A 24,276-nucleotide genomic window follows, 5' to 3' on the forward strand; every position below is an offset into this window, starting at 1 on the left:
TTGTTCCCTAATAGTATTTATGGAACAAAAACAGTCCAAAGTACTCGTGATGCAAGAAAATAATTATAAAAACAATTAAAATAAAAAAAGGGTGTGTGTTTCACTTTAATTAGCCTGTAAGGCTCTTCTAACGTTTTAACCATGAACTAATGACCTATTTTTACATAAATCATCTTCATCAGAGTCCTACAGAAGACAGTAAGTCTCTTTTATGATTACAGACATTGTTTTTAGATTTAATACCAAGTTTGGTTGATAACAGTTGTTAAAAGGCTGTCAAATACAACTACGTAATGGCCTTATTACGTCAGGAGCATTGGTTTCCCTAGACCAATCAGAATGTAGAATTTTGGGCGGACTATTTGAACACAACAAGCTGCCGGTTGCTGATTGGCTAATGGAAAAGTCAGTCACAGGGGGGTGCGTCTCGCCGAAGAGCTTTTAGATTTCAGCCATTCTTAATATATCTCAACAGATGATACACCTAGAGGATCTATATGGATATATTAGGTCGAAGTAAAGTGAAAGAAGTTGGTAAAATCGTCGTTGCAACCGTTGATTTATGCGATTAGCCCTTAGAAGGAGGCGGTTGCTAACGCCAACCAAGGCTGTGATTGGTTGTTGCGGTTTTGCTAGGATATGTGGGCGGGGCTAGTCTGAACATCAACAAAGAGAGGAAAGAAAAAGGAGGAGGAGAAGAGGGGAGAGTAAACTGGAAGGAATAAACGACAACAGACGACAGATATGTGGCTTTAACCAGCAATAACAGGTAGGAGAACCATTTTAAAGTGTTTCCCAGCTTTTAACTCGTTCTGACACCGAGTTGTTTCGGGGAAATATTCCGCTTAGATTCGGTTTCAGCTAAGAAATCCCCCCCAGGAAGAACAGACAGCCAACAATGGTCTTTTAGCTACAGACATGTTACCGATAATATTAATATATGAATGATGTTCAACCGTTATCAAGCTGTTATTCCCATAACAGAAAATTACTCCGGAAAGACGACGAAGATGGTGTCCGATTCAGAGCCTCAGTAAAGGGCTATTCCGAAGCTTTTTACAAATCTGGAGCATTTTATTTTTTATATCAGCTGGAGTTTAAAATGTGAAGCTGATCGATTAGCTTATGATGAATAGAAACAAGCCTCAAAAACAACATTTAAAACCGAGCCGTTAAATGTTCGTCGTGTTTGTGTGTAAACAAAAACAGTTTTATTTTCTCTAAAAGCTGAACCAGATCCAGATCACTTTAATCTGCTTTAAATTAAATTTATGCTCCTTAAAAAACTATTTAAAACCTGTGAAACATGCCTGCGAAATGCATATTAATAAATTAATTTTAAACATTGATTCCTCTTAATCTGAACTCTGTTATTTCGCTGTTAGATAAAAGCACAAAAATTCCAAACGTTCAACTTGCGAAATATTAAATTACGATGCAATTTTCTACTTTTTATGGTTTTGTTAGCAGAAAATTTAAAAAAATGAACGTTTCCTGGACCACCACAGAATAAACTGATCTGTTATTAGTCATGAATAGAATTGAAAATATCTCATTATATCAAATTTTTCTGAATTTTCAGCCAGTAAATCTTGAATCTTGTTGAAAAAACTGAAATCTCCTTTTCACTTTGTATGTTTACGTGACCGAACCGGAAGCCAACTTCAGCGCCGCTCATCCGGAATCTCCAAACATTTTGGACATTTTTGCGCATTTTCTGTCACATTTCTGTAAAAAGTGAAGCTGCAGAAGCGCAGTGTGTGTCTGTGCTGGACTGACGGGATGTGGCTGTTTGTGTAGCAGCGGTTCCCCTCCCCCCGCTCCGACCACAGGATTTAAAAACGGTTCGGCTCAGTTCGACGGTAACGGTCCATTCCAGCGACCCGAACCCGGCGGGTTCTGGTTTAAACGCAGTGTTTGCTGGTTAAATCGGAGGGAGAAACGTTTAAAACCGAAGGTTTGAGTTTGTGGGTCAGACTGAAGGCGTCCGCCGGAGGGAACCTGACACCGGATCCCGGGTCCAGCTGGGGGAAGTGGGCCGGGTTCGGGCTCCCTGCAGGGTTCGGGCTCCCTGACGGGTTCGGGCACCCTGCCCGGGCCAAGAGGCCGATCACTGACAGGTTACATCACAGCGCAGCCCCGGAACACAAACCGGGATCGACCCGAACCGAGAGCGTTACGAGGAGGTCAGAAATAGTTTATCTGAAAAGTGCGGAGTGCTTTTTTGTTTTTAGAAACCCAGTTTTACATCATAAAAGCAGGAGAAATCACCAATTATGAAACTCGGTGTGACGATATGCACTTACATTTTAAACATCATATTTTAATGTACTATTGTAATAACAATAAAAAATAATTTATAAAATTTTTTAGCTCATATTATGACTGATTTTCAGAAATTGTAGCCCCACAAACAAATACTGTTGTAGAAAAACATTCCTGTTTCTAATCCAGTCACACAAAGAAGTGTGATTAGTACCAATAAACAGCAAACAGTAACAGCATTTAATCATATTTTCAAATTTATTGACACTTCCTTAGAACAAAAAAAAAAAAAGTACATATCGTTTCAATGGCTTTTACACATCACTATTTAGGATTTATCATGACTGATAAATTAAAATTGTCATAATAAATGATAAACCATATGATAAATGGGACTCTTTTGAAAGCTTTTTCTAATATGTGCAGGGAAGCTACCTTTAGCCTACTATGCTAGGCTAAAGGCTAAATGATCTTCTCTTTTTCTTGCAGTTTCTGAACTGTGGTGGAAAACAAACCGTGAACATGGACGCCGTGCGGCTGATGAAGGAGCTGAGGGTGAATTATGAGCAGGAGGTGAATTTCCTGCCCAAAGAGACGGGACTGAACCTCATCGTTTCTGCCCAGCAGGTGAGAAACGCGTCCGTCCGCTAAAGTCCAGAAAAACTCTGCTGTGAGTCTCTAAACTGTCTTTGCTCCCCAGAGCGGTGAACAGATCACAGCCAGGAGCCGGGACGTGACTGTGGAGGATCTGTGGAGCCTGACCAGCTTCTTCGGCTACAGCACCCAGAGCTTCGTCCAGGCCGTCAGCCTGCTGGACAGATTCCTGGCCATGATGAGGGTACGACCAAAAACTTACTGGGAAAATCTATAAACTGCAGATACAAGCATTAGCATTAGCATGCTCACTCCTCTGGTCGCGTTTTTTATATTAGCCACTTGAATTTCAGAGTGGCGGCCATTTTGTGACCCTGTTTGGCTAATTATTGTCATGAAATCTTAATTTCCAAGACTTGGATGAACAATAGAGGTTTGACGTTGGTCATCCTGTTCATAAAACTTGAAAATAATAATATGTAGCAAAACTTTGCAGTTTATGAGTCTCTAAGTAACTAAAAACTGGAAGGAGATGAAGACCTGCGACAATTGTCTTACTGGTTAGCTTTAGCTTCCGATAGTTTTTTAATGCGTTTAGCAATTTAATGTTAGCTTCTGATAATTGTTTTATGGTTTAGTGTTAGCTTTCAGTTCGTTTTTATATTGTGTTTAGCGTTAGCTTCCTCTGATTCTTTTATGCTTATGATTAGCATAGCAAAGATTCTTGCTAAGTGAATTAGCTACCTGTGAACGTTTTGGCTAGCTGTGCCCATCACTCACAATAACCTGCTGATTTTGGTTCAAACACATTTTTTACTACAACCACGGCGGCCATTTTGAAAACTGTCCATTAGAAAAAGGAAGCGCAAGATAATAATCATCTGTGATACATTTCTCAAATTAAGAACATGTATTTTCCTTGGCAACCACGGCAGCCATCTTGAATTAGTAATGGTGTTTCCCCTGGTGAAACAATTTTTCTGGAATGTTGCTCAGGTCCAGCCCAAACACCTGTCCTGCGTCAGCCTCAGCTGCCTCCACCTGGCGGCCAGAGTGACGGAGGAGGAGTGCGACCTGACGCCGGCCGACGAGCTCATCCGCATCGGCCAGTGCCGCTTCACCGTGTCCGACCTCGGCCGCATGGAGAAGATCGTCGCCGAGAAGCTGGGCTTCAAATCCAAAGCCGTGACCGCCTTAACCTTCCTGCAGCTGTACCACCAGATCACGCTCACGCACGCCACCTACAGGTGAGGCGCAGACCGCAAACACAAGCGTTTCAGTCAGCAGCTATCCTGACGATTAATCAAATGGGAAAACGGTCACATCCTGCACATTTTTCATTTAGTCACTTCAGCCTTCGTCTGCAATATTAGAAATACGTTAAAAGGTCAAATGATTAAATCAGAATTAGGATCCAATCAGCTTCAGCCTCCATAAAGGCTCTTTGCTGTGCCGGTTCGGGTCAGAGCTGCTCCCTGTTTGCTGCAGAGGGTAAAGTAGGGCAGCCGGCGCTGATAAGGCCGTCTGCAGCCGCTTACGCAACGCGCCTGCTTCCAGACTGCAGAGGTTGAACACAAAGTTCAGAGCAGCTGGATTACACTGCTGACAGATTACCTGTCAACAAGCTGACAGGTAATCTGTCAGCTTGTTGACAGATTACCTGAGAAGAAACATAAAAATGTCCAGATTTCTTCTGGAGTCGGTTTATTACAGGAATTTCACCTCCAAAAGTCGGGTCTGTTCAGAAGTTATCATGATGAAATGATAATACTGTGAGGGAAGAACATATTCAGGAAGATCAAACTTTAAATTCTGCTGAACATTTTAACCTGAACTGGGCTGTTAAATGTTGACGGTTTATTAGAACAACACATGTTAAAAGAAGGAGAATTAGTGATTCAAGTTTTTGGGAAATTCATCCTGCAGCGTTGTGCTGATCTGGCTGAACTTTTCTGCGTCTTTAGATGCAGAATCTTGTTTTTAGCAGCAGAAAAGCGTCGTGACTCGGTTTGGTTGTTTCTGTGTGAATAGGAAGGAGACGCTGAGCCTGGAGAAGCTGGAAGCTCAGCTGAAAGCCTGTCTGTGCCAGATCGCCTTCTCCGGAGCAAAGGTAAGACGAGCCGTCGGTTCCGCCGAGCCCCTCCGGGTCTGAGCGCACAGAGGTTCTGATCCGGCCCGTCTGTCCCTGCAGCCGTCCGTCCTGGCCCTGGCTCTCCTCAGGCAGGAGATGAAGAGCATCCAGTCGGAGGACATGCTGGAGATCGCCTTCCACATCCAGAGACACCTGAAGGTACGTCCAGAACCGGGCCCACCGGGTCCAGAACCGGGCCCACCGGGACGTTTCCATGGATCAGGGACTTATTGATGGTCTTATATTTGACGTTTAAATTGGGGGATTTATTTTTTGTTAAATGTGTTCAGTCAGCAAACATTACAAAACGTAATGTGATCGTGTTCTACAGCAGGAAACTAAAACATAAGGACAGTAATAATATCATAAATGACGTTTATGTGACGTTGAAGTGGAAACGTCTGCAGCAGATGAAGACGCAGCTGCAGAGTTCAGTTTCCAGGAACAGAGAGAAACTTTCTGTCTCTGAAATTCCCAGAATCCCGTCCTGCAGCAGCAGCAGGTCGGCCTGCAGCAGCAGCAGGTCGGCCTGCAGCAGCAGCAGGTCGTCCTGCAGCAGCAGCAGGTCGTCCTGCAGCAGCAGCAGGTCGGCCTGCAGCAGCAGCAGCGTCGTCCTGCAGCAGCAGCGGTCGTCCTGCAGCAGCAGCGGTCGGCCTGCAGCAGCAGCGGTCGGCCTGCAGCAGCAGCGGGTCGGCCTGCAGCAGCAGCGGGTCGGCCTGCAGCAGCAGCGGGTCGGCCTGCAGCAGCAGCGGTCGGCCTGCAGCAGCAGCGGGTCGGCCTGCAGCAGCAGCGGTCGGCCTGCAGGCTCTGAGCTGCAGCTCGGGTTTTAACCCGCCGACCCGAGCAAAACGGCCCGTTTCTGTTTACGGCTCTTCAGGAAAGCCTGGGCTTTGACCCGCCGTTTGACCCGCTGTCTCGGTTTCAGATTCCCGACGCGGAGCTGCAGCTGTGGAGCGAGGCCGTGGCCCGCTGCCTGTCGGACTACGCCTCGCCCAAATGCAGCAAGCCCAACCACCGGAAGCTGCAGTGGATCGTGTCCCGGCGGACCGCGCAGAACCTGCACAGCCACCGCAGCGTGCCGGAGCTGCCCACCATCCCCGAGGGCCGCTGGGACGAGAGCGAGAGGTGAGAGAAACCAGGCTTTGACTGGGCCACTGTCCGCGCGCTGGGCTCAGCCCGGATGGCTATGCGTGAGACGCTAACGAATGCTAACTGCTATTAGCCGCTATGGAGGGAGACGGCTTGGTCCGAAACCCGCAAAACGGAGTCAGTGTCACAGGAACAGCTTCGTCCTCGATGCTGAAACGCATCAACAGGAAATATTGAATTAAGAGACAAAACAAAAGACTGTAAACGTCGAGTCAGAACCGAATAAAGCCCGGTTAATCAGCCCAAACTAAACTACATTTCATTTCTGTTCTCTCTGCTGGTTTTCAGTGGAATTTCCTCCATTTTTAACTTTTGTTTTAATATCTTCCCAATCCGTTCTGTTGCTTGTTGTTCAAGAAGAGCAATACATAAAAACATAAATCAAAAATACCTGATTCACGAAAAAATAAAATCTTCAAACTTCAGTTCAAGGGAATTTAAAGTTCAAAGTTCACTCATGACCTCAATAAAATGAGTTTTTAATTTTTAAATTTAATCTGTTTCTGCACTTTTAAAATAAATGTATTTTAAGCAGTAATTATATTCTGGTTAAAAAGAAACTGATTTAATCGATTAATCGTCAGAATAATTGATAGATTACTCGATTACTAAAACAATAATCTGCAAGCAGACCTGAAACAAACACGCCCTGAAACTGGAATCAAAATAAAAGCTGTGAGTGAAACGTTCCAGCGACGCGTTGCAACAGCTAAACACGCCTCACAAACTTCTCAGGTATTTCACCTGGAAGGGAGGCGGCCACGCCCCTGCATCGTCTCCTAGGCAACGCCGTATTTACCATCAGCATTATTGAGTAAAAGTCGAATCGCGTCACATTTACAGGAATAATCGTCTCTGAGGCAACAAAATGTGCATCAACGCTCGGCTTTCCGATGTGTCACAACGCGGCGCCGTATCTGGTCACGTCCTCAGTGACGGTTTCATTACATCACAATCAGCAGAGGGGGGGGGGGGGAGGGGGCGGCAGGGGCGGCGGCAGGGGGGCGGAGGCGCGTCACGGTTTATGTAACTCTGAGTCAAGAGGAAGAAACCCAAAGGAGCTCAGTGTGTTGATGTTTAACCAAGAGCAGCAGCTGATCCGTCGCCTCCCCTGCAGAACCGGTTCCAGCTCAGTTTTTGTTTCTAAATCAAAAACATGTCGGTCCACATTCTGCCCACAGAAAACCTGGAAATCTGAGTTTTCTTTGAAGCAAAGGAAGAATGAAACATGACGTCTCTGGATTATTGGCAGAGAAACTCAATATTTAGTTTGAAATATAATTTCAGGTGAAAAACGAAGCAACTTAAGGTTCTGTGTTGATCTCATGTCACCACATCCTGGCTACGGTTTCCATTAATCGTGATTAATCGTTTCAAATCAAATGTTGAGAGACGTAAGGTTGTGGTTGCATCTGGAGACGTTGACGTTTTTCCCGTCTTCTCGTCCACAGTGAGGACTCTGGTGAAGACGTGATGAGCTCAGGAGACGAGTCTCTCTGCAGCTCTCTGGGCAGCGACGCCGAAGGCCCCTTCTTCCCGCTGCACCTCCACCGCCAGTTCCTCGCCGCCTGAAGGCCCCGCCCCTTCCCCTGGCCGTCTCTCCGTCCCCTTCACGTCCTGCCGTCTTCGTTTAACGCTCTGCCGCCGGCGGAGCGGCGCACAAGCTGCTAGCTTTAGCCTGTAGCGGCGTCACATTCCAGGATGCGACGGCGTCCTGGTCAAGCCTCGGTGCTGAGTCAGCAGACCAGGCTGCAACAAAGACTATTTGCCAAAACGTTTGTCCCACAGAATGTCTGTTTTCCTTTTGACTGTTATTAACATGTGACTGTTTTTCTGGAGCGCAGAAGGTCGAAGCAGCAGACGGAGTCGTTTTGTTTGTGTTTAATCCCAAATATCAGCTGAAAACAGTGAATCCACAGAAAGCTGCTGCTTTTTCTTTCTGTTTCCAACTTTAATTTGCACAGTTTTTGTTTGTAACGTGTTAGAAGGAGGACGTGTGTTTAGCGAACATGTGGACGTGTGTTTAGCGAACATGTGGACGTGTGTTTAGCGAACATGTGGACGTGTGTTTAGCGAACATGTGGACGTGTGTTTAGCGAACATGTGGACGTGTGTTTAGCGAACATGTGGACGTGTGTTTAGCGAACATGTGGACGTGTGTTTAGCGAACATGTGGACGTGTGAACCTGCTATGATGTAGCTTAGCTCAGTTTGAAGGTGAGGATGTTGTTTCAGTCTAAATAATGCAGAATGTGTCAAAAAAAGTGAAAAATGTTTATAGAAAAACCTGTAAAACTGTAAATGGTGTACAAAAAAAATCTGTTAATAGTTCTGTAGATAGTAAGTTATTTATTCTTTTTGTCACATGTCCTGAAAAAGAAAAACCTTATTAAAAAAAAGGCTATTTTTAATCCACTGCCTGCTGTTTTCATTTTTACAGCCTCAAATCTCTAAAGATCCAGTTAAATTTTCTTAATTCTTCAAATTTGAAATCTGGAGGGTAAAAAAAAATCTGATCTTATTGCAGTTTGGAAAAAAAACAATTATTTTCTTATTTAAACGGAGCTGAATTATTTAATTTGCATCTTTTAATGTGTACCAAAAAAAAGCTTAAAGGTTAAATCAAAACAATCTTGAATGTTTTTTTAAACTCAATGAGAATAATTAATTTAATATTTGATTAATCAATCACTGGCATTTCCTCAGGATCAGTTTGATGATCTGAGTTTTTATCAATAACTTGAGAGAGTAATGTAATTTGTTGTGGAAACTTTATGATAATTTTTAAGATTTAATATAATTTTAGCTCTTTTTCTGGCAACTATTCATTTTCTTGATAAAATTACATTTTCATCTCCTTTTGACGACGAGATCTTTTTCCAATTTTTCAGCAGCAGCTGATAATTTTGTTGAATTTTACTGTTTAATATCAAAATATTACAATCTGTTGAGTAAAATCAGATTTTAATTCCGTTTGGATGAGAATATTGATTTACTTGGAATTATTGAAATTATTTCAGTAATCAATTATTCTGACGATTAATCAATTAATCGTACAAAAGTTGCTATTTAAATGTTTTCTATTTTTAATCAACGAAACGATCGACTCAGCAGTTTTCCATCTTCAGCCTCATGGAAGATTTAAAATCCGTTTCTGTTCAGAAAGTTTGATTTTCAGGATCTGGAGAGACAAATTCGGAGTCTGGTTCTTCACGCTCAGTTTTATTTTATTTTGTAAATGACGGTGGATAAAACCAGCCGGGTTATAAACGTCTTTCACTTCCTGCTTCTCTGTGCAAATATTTGTTTTTCAAACGACGTTTAAATCCTCGTTTAGTTTTTAGCACCAAACATCCACAGAGTCCTACCAGACGCTGCGTCTTCGGTTCCGTCCTCCGCCGGGTCACTTCCTGCTTCCTGTTCCACCAACACAGTCACAACGATCCAATCCTGGGATCAGAATCCCATCCGGGATTTCTTCTTCTTGGGCTGGGACGCCTGCGGCGCCCCCCGCTGGCTCTGTGACGCCTTGGAGGGCGTCAGAGAGGAGAAGCTGGGCCACTGAGAGGAGGAGGAGGGGGCGGGATGAAGAGGAGGATCATCCTGAGGAGACAAGAGACAGGAAGTGATGTCACAGTGTGGTCCAATCAGCCATTCTCCTGGTTGGGTTAATCTGCCCCCTGCTGACAAAAACGCGACCCTGCAGGCTTTCCGGTCATTACAGGAAAACGTCTGCTGTGCAGCGCGCTACGCTAACGAGCTCAGATGTAAAATCAATCAATCAATCAATCAATCAATCAATAAAATAGACTGCTAGCCAATAGTTAACACAAAAAAATCCACTCTGGTGGATGAATAGATTACTTTTATTACATTTACATTACATTTATTATACTATTGATTAGTTGGATGATTAATTGATTAAAATAAATGATCATATTCTGCATTTCTTTCAGACAATATTAGAAAAACATTAAAGATGCAAAAAAACAAATTAAATTCATTTTTAAATAAAAATAATACAAATTTATCCCCCAGAATGTGAAGCAATGCTTCAGTGAACACGATTAGTCGATTAATTGATCATTTATTGTAGTTTTAGCTTCATTCCTGTTTTAAGCTTGTCGTTTTTCCATCTTTTTATGAGTCTGAATACTGGAGACAACTATTAATTAATTATTAAATTAGTTGAAGATTGTTTGAATAATTGATTAATCACGATTAATCATTTCTAGATTGAGGTATGAAGATGCTTATAAAAGCAGTTTATGTGTTTATTGATTAGTTATTGGTGATGATTGGATGAGAAGCCGATCATATACATGGACAAACTGATGTTTTTGTCTAACATGAATAAATTAACGCCTCATCAATCCCACCTGTGTTTCCCACAGAGAGCTCAGTGATTGGTCGGCCAGATTCCTGCTCCTCTGATTGGCTGGTTGTGGCTCTGGAGTTCTGCTGGGCGGATCAGATGGTCCGGCGGCGCCGGCGAGTCGTCCCAGTCCTCCAGGAAGGCGGCCAGCTGGCCCAGAGGCCTGCTGCGCTGGCTGTCGGTCAGCGGGCCGCTGGCCCCCGAGGACCAGCCGGAGAGGTCGTCCAGCTCTGTCTGGTAGCTGACGGAGGAGGTGAAGCTGCCGCTGAGCTGCAGGTGGCGCCCCGCGGCGCGCTGCGCCTCCTTCTCCCTCCTCCTCTTCCTCCTCAGCGCCTCCTTCCTCCAGGCCCGGTTCTCCCCCCGCTCCTCCTGCCACCACTCCCGCCACGCCTCCTGGCCGCCGCGCCACGCCGTCGTCAGGCGGTGGCTCAGCAGGTCGTGCCACGCCTTGGCGTTCACCAGCGGCGGCACCGGAACCGGGTCCAGGTCGCTGTTCAGCAGCAGCGACCGCGTCCGCATGCAGCGCTGCAGGTCCTGCTGCAGCGCCATCTGCATGCGGCTGGCGGCGGCGCCGGGCTCCAGAACGCTCAGTAGTCCTACGGTTTGGACCGCGAGGTGCGGCGGAGCGCCGGGTTTCCTCTCCTGTCTCCTCAGCTTCTGCAGCCAGCGCCTCCAGGCGAGACGCGTGGCGCCGCTCAGCACCGAGCGAGCCGACCGATCCGCTTCGTTATCAACAGCGACGAACGCCGGGATCTGATCCGGAGGCCTGGCAGGAAAACAAACATCAAAGATCAATACAGATCATTCACAGATCAATAAACTTTAAATCGTACCAGTGAACTTTAAATATCCAAAATAAGGAAAACAACAGAAACAAAAACTAAAATGAATCATAAAGTTTCTGAAAACCTTCAGAATAAGAATTTAGTTGAGACCAAAACAACAAACTGAAAGAGTTTGAAAGACAAAATTGATAAATCATGCAAAGGAAATTATTGAGTTTGTTTTAAGTTTTCATTTATCAGGCGTACCGATCCGAACTCCGGTTCCCGTCCGGCGTTTCTGGGACAAACATGCAAGTGTTGGGAGCCTGCGTCGGCATGACGATGTCCTCATCGCTGGACATTTCAGCGACCAGCAGCGGGGATCCAACTCCGGTCTCAGACGCTCCGGTCTCAGCCGCTCCGGTCTCCGACGCTCCGGTCTCCGGCGCTCCGGTCTCCGGCGCTCCGGTCTCAGACGCTCCGGTCTCAGACGCTCCGGTCTCCGGCGCTCCGGTCTCCGGCGCTCCGGTCTCTGGCGCTCCGGTTTCAGACGCTCTGGTCTCCGACGCTCCGGTCTCAGGCGCTCCGGTCTCAGACGCTCCGGTCTCCGGCGCTCCGGTCTCCGGCGCTCCGGTCTCTAGCGCTCCGGTTCAGACGCTCCGGTCTCCGACGCTCCGGTCTCAGGCGCTCCGGTCTCTGGCGCTCCGGTCTCCGGCGCTCCGGTCTCTGGCGCTCCAGGTTTTCCGTCGTCCCGCTCCAGGATCTGGTAGAAGACGTCCCCCGCCGCCGTCAGCTGGAGGACGACCATGGTCGCCGTGGAGACGGACGTCTTCTGGAAACACGTCAGGCCTGGAATCACGATGGAAATGTGTTGAAGGAGGGAGACTCGGCGCTGGCGCCCTCTGCTGGGGGCGGAGCTGACCTGCAGCCGGTGAAGCCAGTCTGTGCGCGGCGTTCTGCTGACTGTGGGGGATCTGGACCGGGAGCAGAGCCAGACTGTCTCTGGGTCGGAGCAGAACCTGAGGAGAACCGTGGCTGCAGCAGGCCTCTGCAGCGCCTCCTGGAGGAGGAGGAGAAGAAACATCGTGGATAAAAACAGTAACATCGCTCCACACATCTGATATCTGGGACGATTTCAGCACAAAATAAAATCTGTTTTCTGCAGGATCAGATTCAGAAGTAATCCAAAAAGAGACAACAAAATAACAAAATAGGTTGTTTAGTTTTAATTTATTTAAACTAAACAACCAGAATGAAGAAAAGAGATTTTAAAATTAAATGTAAAATTCAGGGAATTGTAAACAAGCCTGGTGTCCAATCAGATTCGCCAGAAAACAAAAAGTTTCCAAAACCAATAAATGCAGCAGGACCTGCTGCTGCCCCCTGCTGACTCACCAGAGTACTGCAGCAGAGTGATCTCCTGGGAGGACTGCGACCCAAGCAGAACCTTGGTGGTTCCGGAGCCCGGAGCCACGTGGCAGAAAAGGGGCGGAGCCTCCATCATGTGGTCCCACTTCAGCATGGGGACGCAGGGGAAGCGCTCGTCCATGATGTAGGCCGAGTGCTGCGCAGAGACGGACAGGAAGTTCAGGTCCATCTGGAGCGCTGGGACAAAACGGGCAGAACCAAGAGACTCACCTGCGTAGTGAGGAGGTGGTGAAAGGGGTGAACGTCTCCCAGGAATCTGACCAGCAGGAGGCGCTCTCCGCTGTGGCAGTCTGAGGTGCTGCTGATCCGGAACAGAGTGTAACCCGGGTTCGAGTCCAGCTGGAGGACAGAGAGCAGCGATCCAGAACCGGCTCGATAATCACAGTATCATAACTGCTGTGTTTCAGCTCAATTAGAAACACAATTAAAATAGTTGTTAAGTTTGTTCATAAGTCGTTAAAAACCAGGCAGCCACTTCCTGTCGTCTTCTTTGTTGTTTCCGCCAGTAGCAACGTCTGGCATTTTTCCATTGGAGGGTCAATGAAATAATTTCAATGCAGCTGAAACATTTCATCCTAAATCAAAACAAGTTTTCAAAACTCACTTCAGTTTCAGTTAAGAAAAGTGATTTTCATAAATCCAGTTTATGCAATTTTACCAACAGTGAAAACAGCAAAACGTCAAAATGTTTAAATATGGCTGAATGTTTCTCATTTCTGCCTTTTCCTCTTCGTTGGGTTTTTTCCACACATGCAGTCTCCATGGCGACAGCATAGCAGCAAAATGGAGGCCGACAGACAAATGATTGGATTTAAATTGTGAATTCAGCGTTAATATCGTCCCACCTTCGCCCTGAAGTCTGTGAGCTCCGCCCCCGTCCGGTCGGCGTACACCATCACTCGTGGGTGGGCGGAGAATTCGCACCAGCGCCATGACGACTTGGCGTTGAAGTACAAGTTGCTCTCCTCCGTCCGGATCGTCTGCATCCTGAGGAGGGACAGGAGGAGACGCTGTGACTCCTGCAGGCGCTTGGACCCGACCTGCAGGTCGGCTTGTTCCTCACCCTCGGCCGACCGTCCACAGGGTCGCCGCTCCGCTCTCGCTCGCCACCAGAACTTCACCCAGAATGTGCGGACTGAGGAAACAGGAGATCAGCATGTAGAATATTCTACTGACTCTGGTTCTGCGGCGCCGGCCCTACCTGACGCTGACGCAGCTGGCAGCGGCTCTGGTGCCGACCGCCTGCAGCAGGCGCGGCTCCTTCTGCTCCCCCGTCCCCCAGACGCCGCAGACGTGGTCGGAGCGCACGGCGACGCAGCCTGCGGGGCGACAGGAAATGTTCAGCCGAACCGCCGGGCGCGTCGCCAAGCCTGCCGGAAAACGCCGTACTGTCGCCGAAGCGCGAGCCGCAGCTGATCTGTCGGACCGGCGCCGTCAGCTGGAAGCTGACCGGCTTCCGCCCGGCGGCGTCCACGCAGGCGGCGCCGTCGCGTTCCAGCACCACCCTGTGGAAGTCTGAGGTACTGCGTTAAGAACAACGCCGGTTCCAGTTTGTTTCCCTCCTGTTCGGATTTTACGCAACTGGAAATTTTTTTTTTTTTATTTTCCTTTTGGACCCCTGTGATGCGTCACCATGGCAACTTTCTAACCATCTCAAAAGCTCAAATAAGACCTGAACTTTGACCCCAAGGAGCAGAGCAGGATACTGAGGCGGTCCATTCCCGGGCCCCCGGGGTACAGCAGGCAGCCCTCGCTCTGTGAGAACGGGACGAAGGCCAGAGCGCCCCCGGTGGCCGCCTCGGAGAACTGCATGCGCTCCCTCTGCTCGGTCAGCTCCTCGTACAGCAGCGAGCCCAGCAGCTCCGGCGGGACGTCGTGGACCACGTCCCAGCAGGCCGGCGTACCGCTCCAGTCTCCTGGACCGGTACGCCATGGGACAGCTGGAGGCAAAACAAATCATGACCAAAACATCAATAAATATGCATCAACATCAGACAATTATATTTCTAATATACTTATTATGAAATTTTAAACTATTTTTTAACAAAAATATCAGCAAACATTGGATGAAGTGGCTATTTTGATATCGGCCTTCATGTTTAGATCGGTTCATTCCAAAACATTTGGTTTTCACCGCGTCGTCTAACAAATCAAATCTTCTGCTCTCTAGCAGAACCAGGTTTTCTCTGCAGTTTGTTTTGAGTCCATCAGGTTGGTTTTCTGCTCACATGTTGAACTTCAGCTGGTTGGTGAAACGCTTCATCCTCCACATGTTGATCGAATCTTTCCAATATTTCTGCAAAACAGCAGCAGATTAACCGCTTTAATCTGAAGCTTGAATCTGAAGCTTGAATCTGAAGCTTTAATCTGAAGCTTGAATCTGAAGCTTTAATCTGAAGCTTGAATCTGAAGCTTTAATCTGAAGCTTTAATCTGAAGCTTGAATCTGAAGCTTTAATCTGAAGCTTTAATCTGAAGCTTTAATCTGAAGCTTCAATCTGAAGCTTTAATCTGAAGCTTTAATCTGAAGCTTTAATCTGAAGCTTGAATCTGAAGCTTTAATCTGAAGCTTTAATCTGAAGCTTTAATCTGAAGCTTCAATCTGAAGCTTCAACCTGAAGCTTCAGATTGAAGCTTTAATCTGAGGCGTCGGCCGCAGGTTGGGCTGAGACTCACCTTCTTCTCCCTGGCTTTCTGGAAGTGGAAGTTTTCGCCCAGGATCTCGCTCATGCAGCCGAAGGCGTCCGGGCCGTGATCCATGAAGAAGTTGTGCATCTGGACGAAGGAGCAGGAAGCCGTTTCTTTACACTCTGAGCCTTTTTTTAATTTATTTCAGAGGAATTGGGTCAAAAACTTTCCACTTAAACAATTTGGATCTTTTTCTGGTCATTGAAAGCATCAATTCTACTGTCACAGTCAAATAATTTCATTTTATGAATTAATCAAATTTTGCTTTTTGAAAACTTCCTTCAACTTCAGACTTAAGTCGGCCATCTTGTTTATCTTGTATTTGTTTGACCTTTGAACTCAGGTGGTCAACTGTATGACAAAGTATTAGCACTGAGCTAAGAATATCTTTGCATTAATTATTGCAATAAAGTCTAAATGATACAAGAGTAAATTTGTGGTATCAGGAATTTTATAAAAACTCCAACATGAAAAATGAACAAAAAAATTAAATGAGGAATGTTGGAAATCTTTAAAATAAGTTTAAAAAATAAGCAAATATTTTTTATGTTTCTCATTAAAAATAGTTTATTTTTGCATTTTTTAGACATTGTTCTGGTGATTAGTGTCTTTCCTTTTATGATGATATTTTCATAATTAAACAATTAAAAACATTTTGTGGTCGATACTCTGTTGTACAACATGCAGAAGGAATTATGATAAACAGTTTATAAAAATATTTTCTGTCATCTTTTGTTATATTTTGTTATATTTTACTATAACTGCTCAGTGTTAGTTTAGATAATCATCAGCTGAAATTGGCTGTTAATATCTGATCGGTTTATTAAAATGTTCCTCACGTGTTTTAAGAAGTCCAGCGGCTCAGGAGGCGTCACCAGATCCTGGAACGCTGCAGGAAAAACACAAAGCATCAAACAGCTACTTATTACGGCTCTACGCCGCTATTAGAGATCATAAATGCTTCACGCAGAGACGATGGGAAATAAAATAACAGAGCGCTGACTCTGGATGTTTTCTGGATCAGAACCGGCTCACCGTTCCTGGGTGATAGCAGGGGAACCGGAACCGGCTCCGTCTGGCGCCAGACCTCCCCTCCGACCCGCCGCTTGGACGTGAACGCCCAGCTGGACAGAGAGCCGCTGCCGCCCTGGAACCAGAGCCGCATCAGCTCATCATCACCAAACTGAGGCCAAAGACTCTCAGTAATCATCACTAATTGATTATTGACCATCAGCTAATTTAGTAATAGATCAATCATTGACTGGATTATAGACTCAAAGATCATTTGTTTAAAACAAATGTATATATATATATATATATATATATATATATATATATATATATATATATATAGCATGTATTCTGCATGACAGATTAAACATCTCTCTGTGAAGATGTTTATCCAGTTCAGATTCTCTGAATAATTTCTAGTAAACAAATAATAAAGTGTTTATTTTCATATTTAAAGAAAGAAATAGATTATTTGTCCGTTTGTAAAGCATTTATAAATTGTATAAAACAGATAAAGATGTTACATTAAAAACCTGTTGAATGTTTCACTTTATAATCCATTACTAAAATAAATGATTGTGTGATTTTGTAACAACTATTGATTTTATCAAAGCCAAAGTTTTAAATTCCCTGCCTGTCGGTGAACGCAGCATGGCGTATTGAACGTCATCAGCCGAACCTGGACAGGGGAGCCCAGAACCCACCTGCGGCAAGGCTCCGTGGTAGCAGCCCCATCCTCCGGCATCGTGTCTCTGGACCCGGTTCGGCGGCTCGCAGCTGAAAAACGAGGGGAAAAGCTGCTGCGGAAACTGATAATCCATCGTCCTGAACGATCCCGGTCCGTGAGCCCGACAGTCGGAACAAGTCCAGACATGTGGAGGTGACCCGGCAGCAGCTGGTTCCGATGGGGCTTCGGTTTACCCGCCGCAAACAGCCGGACCCGCATGTACCAGCTGGACCCTGCAGCTCAGACTGTGGACCGGACGGTACGCAGGAGAAAAGACTCACAAATTAAACCCAATAATCAGAAACTTCCACTGCGAGCCGCTCAACACGTGTTGCTGCTCCGGCTGGCTGGGCGGAAGTCAGGAGATGAAACAACAGCAACCACTTCCGGTTTCCTGCAGGAAGTAGAACAACAACAAAAGTCCCATTTATGAAAAACAAAATAAAACAAATAAATCAGTTATCAGATGCAATGGCATGAATTAATATTTGACGAAAGCAAGTAGAGCTGCATAATACGGAAGAATATACAATAATAATAATAAATACTTAATATATAATTAACCCGCCTTATATGTAAATTCCTCAGGAGTTGATTATCTTTTTGCTGGTAGGTCTTGAATTGAAGCTGTATTTCCCACATGGCTGTGATTGATTAGTTCATTCCTGATCTGCTCCTTATTTTGGTAGCAGATCAGGAAACGAAAGAATTGCGCAGCACCTTGTTGAATCAATAATTACTGAGATTATTGTGTTTGTTTGGTCATGAACTTGAACATGTTTTGTAGGTTTGTTGTTGCTGTTCTTTAATAAAGTTAGGAACCTGTTGACAGTGAGTCAGAGGACCTGCAGGCCTCAGTTTGTCATTTCATGATCGACTCAAAACCTTCGCTGCTCTAACAAAACACCAACAGTCCAGAAACAATGTGAAATGGGAAAAAGCTCTTTATTAACTGATTAAGACGTGTTTCACATTGTTCTTGATAAATTAATCATTCACGGCTGATTAGTGGACCCATTGATTTTTCCATTAAAGCCCTCGTCTCCAGCAGGTTCTGCCTGCCCAGTTAAATCTTTCAGAGGTTCTCAGGACCCAACCAAACTCCCCTTCTTTCAGCCCTGCTTGTATCCAATATGTTCCTCCAAAAGGTTCTGGTTCTTACAACTCTGTCACTGAAGCTGGTTGATCCCAATTCAGACATAATTTTGAGATTTTGCACTTTAATTGTGACTCGGCATTTCAAAATCACGACTTAAGTTTCTTTCGGTATAATTTCTATATGCTATTTCAGAATTTGGTTTTAGTGTGCGACAATTACGTCTTTTAATTAGAGCAGGTTTATTTTTCACACAGTACAAAGTTAGAGTAAATTCTTAATGGTTCTCCTTTTATGCAAAATTCATTTTTGTTTTTCCATTTGAGTCTCTACTAATTTTTTAGTGTATTTTTTCCTTAAGTGTGAATCTCTATGATTGGTTGATTGATGATTAGTTGCTCATATTTTGGTAAATTGACTTTCTGTCTGATACAATGGGTACATTTTATTTTATTTTATTTTGGTGAGTGACCGGATGTAGCTGATCAGCTGACCCGTCCGGTCTGTTTGTCGGTCGGACCAGCTAGCAGAAGCGGCGCAGAATAACAGCGTCTGTTTGGTCTGAATTGGCTGTAGGAGGAACCGTTTTCGTGAGGCCGTCGGCCTGTCGGACCTGCCCCAGTAGGACGTCAGCGTCTGGTGCGTCTCTGCCGTTTTGTATCGGAATGTTTTGCTAGGCGCTAGCAGTTAGCCGCTAGCTGGTAGCGTCGCTAAAGCGGAAGTGAGAGCGCTAACTCTGTCCTCTAACGTCCGATGATTAGGGACAGTTAGCTGCTGGGTTAATTATCTGTTACTTGTGATGTATATCTTGTATATGTGTCTGTTGTTTAATTTCAGGCTGTAAAATGTTTGGGTTTAAATTGAGGCGTTAGCTTGTTGGTCTATATTTGGCTGTAAACAACCAGCTGTGCATTCAGCTGATGCTGATTCTGTCCTGCTGTTCCTTCATGGCTGCAGAAATGAAATCCTCTTAACTTCATACTAAAGCAGTGAAGCACCACATTTATATTGATCACTGTTTTTAAGAGTTTTATTTCTGCATAATTTCATGTTTTGGACACATTTTAAGTGAGTCTGATGCTGCAAAGCTGCGAGATTTCAATACAATTCACTTCGAAATACTTTATTTATCCTAAAATGAATGAAATGTCTTAACTCATGAAATCACCACCAATCTGATCAACCGCTTTTGCTTTTGCTCCTCCTCTTTAAGTCTATCTGGTCTTTAAAGGGATGTTGGAGTAGGGGAGTCTCCTCCTGTTCACCTCCTCTGGGATTTGGGGTCAGAGTTCAGGTTTTATTTGAGCTTCTCAGAAGCTAATCTGCTACGTCCAGGTAGTTTTTGCATAGTTTACATGTCAAGAAGAAAAAAAGATTAAGAGCATCCAGAACTAGAGGTAATAATTGTTCAACCTAAATGTGGAGACAAAGCGGTTCTGTCTGTTCGGGTCGGTCTGGTTCTGTAGCAGCAGGTTTGTGATAAAATGGCTTCTTCTCATGTTTGTTTGTCAGCATCATGTCGGGGAACAACCTGGTGCTGCCCATCGTGCTGTGGGGCCGCACGGCGCCCACCCACTGCATCAGCAGCTTACTGGTGATGGACGACTTCAGCACCATCATCACCGGCTGCCATGACGGTCAGATCTGCCTGTGGGACATGACGCCCGAGCTGCAGGTGGGGAGGGCGCACTGCTTCCTGCTTCCTGTTCACTGCTTCCTGCTTCCTGTTGCTTGGACTTTATTCTGTTTTAATAACCATTTATTTTAATTTTTCAGATCTTTCTTTAAACATATTTTCTTAGTTGAAACCTTTTGTTACTTGTTTTTTCTCTCTTTTTGTGCTTTAATATTACAATCTTTTCCTTTTTTTGTTTATTTTTTATTGGTTTTTTAGCCTTTTAGTGTTTGATTATTATTTTTACTTTTTTTGTACTTTAACACAAAATATTTTTCTTTTTTGATAAAATTTTTATTATTTCTTGCCATTTTTCTTAATTTCTTGTTGCCCTTTTTCTCTTTGGTTATTCATTATTCGTCCTTTAATATTAAAATCTTCCCTTTTTGAAAAAAATTGATAATATTTTTTGCTATTGTGCCTTTTCTGTTTTTTTTTTTAATTATTTTTAAAATTTTTATTTCAGTCACAAAACACAAGTGATCCATCATCAGCCAATTATTTTAATATTTAAAAATGTAAAAGCAGAAGCATATTTTCTGTCCTCTCCTCTGATTGGTCGGTTTCTGCCTCCAGATCTGTCCCAGAGCGATGCTGTTCGGCCACACGGCCTCCGTCACCTGCCTGTCCAAAGCCAGCGCCAGCAGCGACAAGCAGTACATCGTCAGCGCCTCGGAGAGCGGTCGGTTCCACCGCATGCACTCTGACTGTCCTGAAGCCCAGCTGGACCTCATGTTTCTGATGTTTCTGTTTCCAGGGAGATGTGTCTGTGGGACGTAAACGACGGGCGCTGTATCGAGTTCACCAAGCTGGCCTGCGCTCACACCGGGATTCAGGTGAGACACAGACTCACCTGGTGGGATCAGGTGCAGACAGGAAGTTCACTCATGAGCTAAACGTCAGGTTCTTCCTCAGAGTTTAACATAACATTTATTAAGAAGAAATATGTTTTATTTTTCCAGAAATAGATACAATTCAGTCATTTCTGTAGGAGAATATTTTTAATTTTCATGTTAGGTTTTGTAGTTTTGTTTAACTTTTGTTCTCTTTCCTTCTTTTTGTCTGTTTTTCTGTCTTCTTTCCTTTTTTCTCTTTCTTTATCTTCCTGTTTCTGTCTCTCTCTCTCTCCCTCAGTTCTACCAGTTCACCATCGGTACGCTGAAGGAGGGCCGCCTGCTGTGTAACGGCCATTACCCAGAGATCCTTGTGGTTGACGCCACCAGCCTGGAGGTGCTCTACTCTCTGGTCTCTAAGATCTCTCCTGATTGGATCAGCTCCATGAGCATCATCCGCTCCCATCGGACCCAAGGTGCGTTTACCTGACGGTGACCGCTTTATGCTAGCAGCTCAAACACGCCGTCCTGATAAAACCTGATTTGCTCCTCAGAGGACACGGTGGTGGCAGTATCAGTGACGGGGATTTTGAAGGTGTGGATGATAACAGCTGAGGTCAGCAAGATGCAGGTTTGTTGCTGCAGGCGATCACACACACACACACACACACACACACACACACACACACACACACACACACACACACACACACACACACACACACACACTCTGATCTGAGCCTCTGGTCCGTTTCCTGGTTCAGGATCTGGACCCGGTCTTTGAGGAAGAGTCCAAGCCCATCTACTGCCAGGGCTGCCAGAGCATCTCGTTCTGCAGCTTCACCCAGAGCAGCTTGCTGGTGGTCTGCTCCAAGTACTGGAGGGTACGACACTCCGTCTGTCCGTCCGCCCGCCTTTTTCTTTCTTCTCCATTTTTTCTCTTTGTCTGTCTTTCCTTTTGTCTTTATTTTATTCCTTTTTCTTTCTATCTCTCGTCTTTCTGTCTTCTTGTCTTTATTTCCCTACCTTTTGTCTCTTTTGACTGTCTTCATTTCTTTCTTTGTAATTTTCTGTCTTTTTGTCTCTTTCTATTTTATCTGTGATTCTTTCTGCCTTTATTTGTCTTTCTTTGCCTTTTCATCTCTTTCTTTTTGTCTATCGTGTTGTTTCTATTTCTGCTGTCTGTTCTTTTCTCTGCCTTTTTGTCTTTGTCTCTTTTCCTCTGTCTGTCTCTTTCACTCGTCCTGTCAGTTTCATAACGTTTCTTTCTGTCTCCCAGGTGTTCGATGCAGGAGACTACTCTCTGCTCTGCTCCGTTCCCAGCGACAGCGACCAGTCCTGGACCGGCGGTGAGTTCATCTCTGCGGATAAAGTCATCATCTGGACCGAAGACGGCTGCAGCTACATCTACAAGCTGCCGGCCAGGTAAAGCCCAACGCCTGCGGCTGGAGAAACGTCTCTGACCCGTTTGGGTTGACGCTCTGTCTGGTTCTCAGCTGCCAGTCCGCCAGCGAACATTTCCGCAGCGACGTTGGGCGAACCAAGGAAGGATCGATCCCCCCGCTGATCTACAGCATCGCCGAGCGCTCAGACAAACAGGTCAGAGTTCATCCTTTCAGAGCCGTCTCTCCGGTTCTGATCTCTTCAAGTCCCACGGGTTTTCTGTGGACTGAGGCGGCCATTTTGTTTCTGTAAAACACCTGGTCATGACCTGGGGTCTCAGTTTGGTACGTGTTCAGTTTGTTTCTGTTTCTGTTTGTCAGCAGTAAACAAAGAATATTTTTCATCTTCTGAAATTAATTTGATTCTATTCCAAACCTTAAAAAGTGGAAACTAGACTTACTGGCCTTGCAGCTAACTGCTGGTTCATGGAGGCAGCTGAACGGTTTTAAGTCAGTTTGATCTTGAATTGAAGGAATAATAATGATCTGTTTCCTTGGTGGGTTTGTAATCCGGCCCAACATCCCGGCTAACGCGGCGCTTTCTGCCGTATTTCTGTTCTGGGCTCGTTTCAGACACGCGGATCAAACCAGCTGATGTTCATGTTAGACCCGAATGAAGCAGCATGGGAGCAGAAATGTTCGCTGCTTTTCATCTGTTGTTTCAATGTTTTAGGCTGTTAGACTTCCTGTTTGTCCTGAATGTTATCATTTACTTTTGTTTACGTTTTGTCTGTTGTTTTGTTTTTATGTTTCTTTTATTTCCTGTTCTCTGATTGCTGCCACCCCCTCCCATATAAACCGACCCTCACCTCCTCCCAGAGGGACGAAGGTGAGCAGGAGGAGCAGGAGGTGGAGGTCATATGCCTCCGTCCCAGTGGCTTCGCCCCAGAGCTCTACACCCCACTGCAGCTTTACCAACTCCGGCCTCTAGAGGCGCCTGTAAGCCCACAACACGCTTAGCATCAGCAGCAGGCAACAAGAAGAAGAGACTGAGCTGCAGAAATCAGCTAAAGAAATTGGCTAATAGAAATTGAGGAACTTGGACAAGCAGTTGAAGTAAAATGATTAGAACTAGAACTGGAACCAGATACGCTTGCAGATGAACTAGATGAAGTGTTTAAAACGTCGAGGACTTCCAGTTAAAATCCGTCTAAAATGGCGTCTCTCCCTGAAAGCCTGCGGCGAGTTTCGGCCGGATTGTCTGAATCTGCCGTTGCTGCTGCAGCTGTTTTTATTTTCAGTTTCTTCTCAGCTGCCTGCTGCTGATCGGCCTCCGTGTTTCTTCCCTCCTGTCCTGGTGAGCAGAACTTTTCCCCCCCTGATGTCTGGAGCTGCTGTGCCTTTAAAAGTTTTCACACCCTGTGAACTCGTCCATGCTTCTTCAGGTCAAACTGACATTTCTGCTCATCAAATCAAGGTTTGGGCTTTGACTAGGCCATCTCCTGTTATCTCTAGCTGCAGGTATAGGTTGGTTTTTCTGCAGTCTCTAGCAGAAGAAAGGCACCCCCACGGCATGATTCTGCCACCACCATGCTTCAGTGTGAGGACGGTGTGTCTGGCAGGACATACTTCCCTTTGGCTCAGATTTTGCAGAATTAAAACGTCTTAATTTAAATTTTAAGTCTCATTCTGACTATGAAGGTCACAGTTTTTACATTTTCAGTAAATGTTGATCATTCATCATCATTTTTCCACTTTGTGTCATAAAATCCCGATAAAGTGTTGAAGTTAGTGGGGAAGCAGCCGGGGTGTGAATACTTCAGTGTGGCGGTGGTTTGTCGCCTGGTGGTTCTCGGCGTCCTGATCGTCTCTCCTCCTCCTCCTCTCTCCTGTTTCGTCCGTTCAGTCAGAACCGGGTTTCAGGTCAGTGGTCCAGTTCAAGCTGCCGATGGATCCATAAGAAATGATTTATTTTTTTTCTGGCTTTTCTGGGATTTGGACTCCGGTCTGTCCAGGTGTGACGTTGGCTGTTGATTGATGTTTCTGTTTCCCACCTTCCGGCTCACATGAGGAAGAACGAGGCGCCGCAGCGGCCGCGCTCTCCGCTTCCTGTCTGCGTCACGCCTCTGATCCGTTCCCCCCTCAGCTCCTCATCTGCC

At 45.3% G+C, this 24,276-nt stretch overlaps 3 protein-coding genes across 3 annotated transcripts in view; 2 read left to right on the forward strand and 1 right to left on the reverse strand.

The window, feature by feature from the left end:
• Window positions 1-409: 409 nt before the first annotated feature.
• On the forward strand, window positions 410-8,550 carry LOC129353078 (cyclin-G2-like). Its single transcript, XM_055022278.1, has 8 exons — window positions 410-769; window positions 2,755-2,892; window positions 2,966-3,103; window positions 3,856-4,106; window positions 4,891-4,969; window positions 5,051-5,149; window positions 5,916-6,115; window positions 7,591-8,550. The coding sequence occupies exons 2-8, from the start codon at window positions 2,788-2,790 to the stop codon at window positions 7,709-7,711; spliced, it is 993 nt and encodes a 330-aa protein (XP_054878253.1). The 5' UTR covers window positions 410-769; window positions 2,755-2,787; the 3' UTR covers window positions 7,712-8,550.
• A 790-nt stretch (window positions 8,551-9,340) lies between these two features.
• On the reverse strand, window positions 9,341-17,487 carry LOC129353099 (TATA box-binding protein-associated factor, RNA polymerase I, subunit C-like). Its single transcript, XM_055022296.1, is given in 19 exon segments — window positions 9,341-9,742; window positions 10,519-10,613; window positions 10,616-11,280; window positions 11,546-11,663; window positions 11,963-12,127; window positions 12,201-12,338; window positions 12,674-12,842; window positions 12,917-13,045; window positions 13,552-13,693; window positions 13,770-13,841; window positions 13,908-14,025; window positions 14,096-14,221; window positions 14,413-14,597; window positions 14,599-14,646; window positions 14,935-15,002; window positions 15,382-15,480; window positions 16,233-16,282; window positions 16,429-16,540; window positions 17,109-17,487. Coding segments are annotated over 19 exon segments (2,763 nt in total). The 5' UTR covers window positions 17,226-17,487; the 3' UTR covers window positions 9,341-9,595.
• Window positions 17,488-18,722: 1,235 nt separating this feature from the next.
• The window catches only part of LOC129353080 (WD repeat-containing protein 7-like), a 55,043-nt gene continuing 49,489 nt past the window's right edge, over window positions 18,723-24,276 (forward strand). The window contains 10 exon segments of the mRNA XM_055022280.1: window positions 18,723-18,866; window positions 19,740-19,902; window positions 20,479-20,584; window positions 20,659-20,738; window positions 21,037-21,211; window positions 21,290-21,366; window positions 21,500-21,619; window positions 22,015-22,160; window positions 22,232-22,334; window positions 24,264-24,275. Coding sequence (XP_054878255.1) covers window positions 19,744-19,902; window positions 20,479-20,584; window positions 20,659-20,738; window positions 21,037-21,211; window positions 21,290-21,366; window positions 21,500-21,619; window positions 22,015-22,160; window positions 22,232-22,334; window positions 24,264-24,275 — 978 coding nt within the window. The 5' untranslated portion in view covers window positions 18,723-18,866; window positions 19,740-19,743.

This window comes from Poeciliopsis prolifica, unplaced genomic scaffold (assembly GCF_027474105.1).
Source record: "Poeciliopsis prolifica strain line A6 unplaced genomic scaffold, Auburn_PproV2 SCAFFOLD083, whole genome shotgun sequence".
NCBI lineage: Eukaryota > Metazoa > Chordata > Actinopteri > Cyprinodontiformes > Poeciliidae > Poeciliopsis > Poeciliopsis prolifica.

What these genes read in the sequence shown, in the direction of transcription:
- LOC129353078 (XM_055022278.1), top strand. Translation starts at nt 2,788, where the DNA reads ATGGACGCCGTGCGGCTGATGAAGGAGCTGAGGGTGAATTATGAGCAG. An exon ending in CTCACGCACGCCACCTACAG is followed by an intron (nt 4,107 to 4,890) that starts GTGAGGCGCAGA and finishes CTGTGTGAATAG; the next exon opens with GAAGGAGACGCTGAGCCTGG. An exon ending in CGCTGGGACGAGAGCGAGAG is followed by an intron (nt 6,116 to 7,590) that starts GTGAGAGAAACC and finishes TCTCGTCCACAG; the next exon opens with TGAGGACTCTGGTGAAGACG.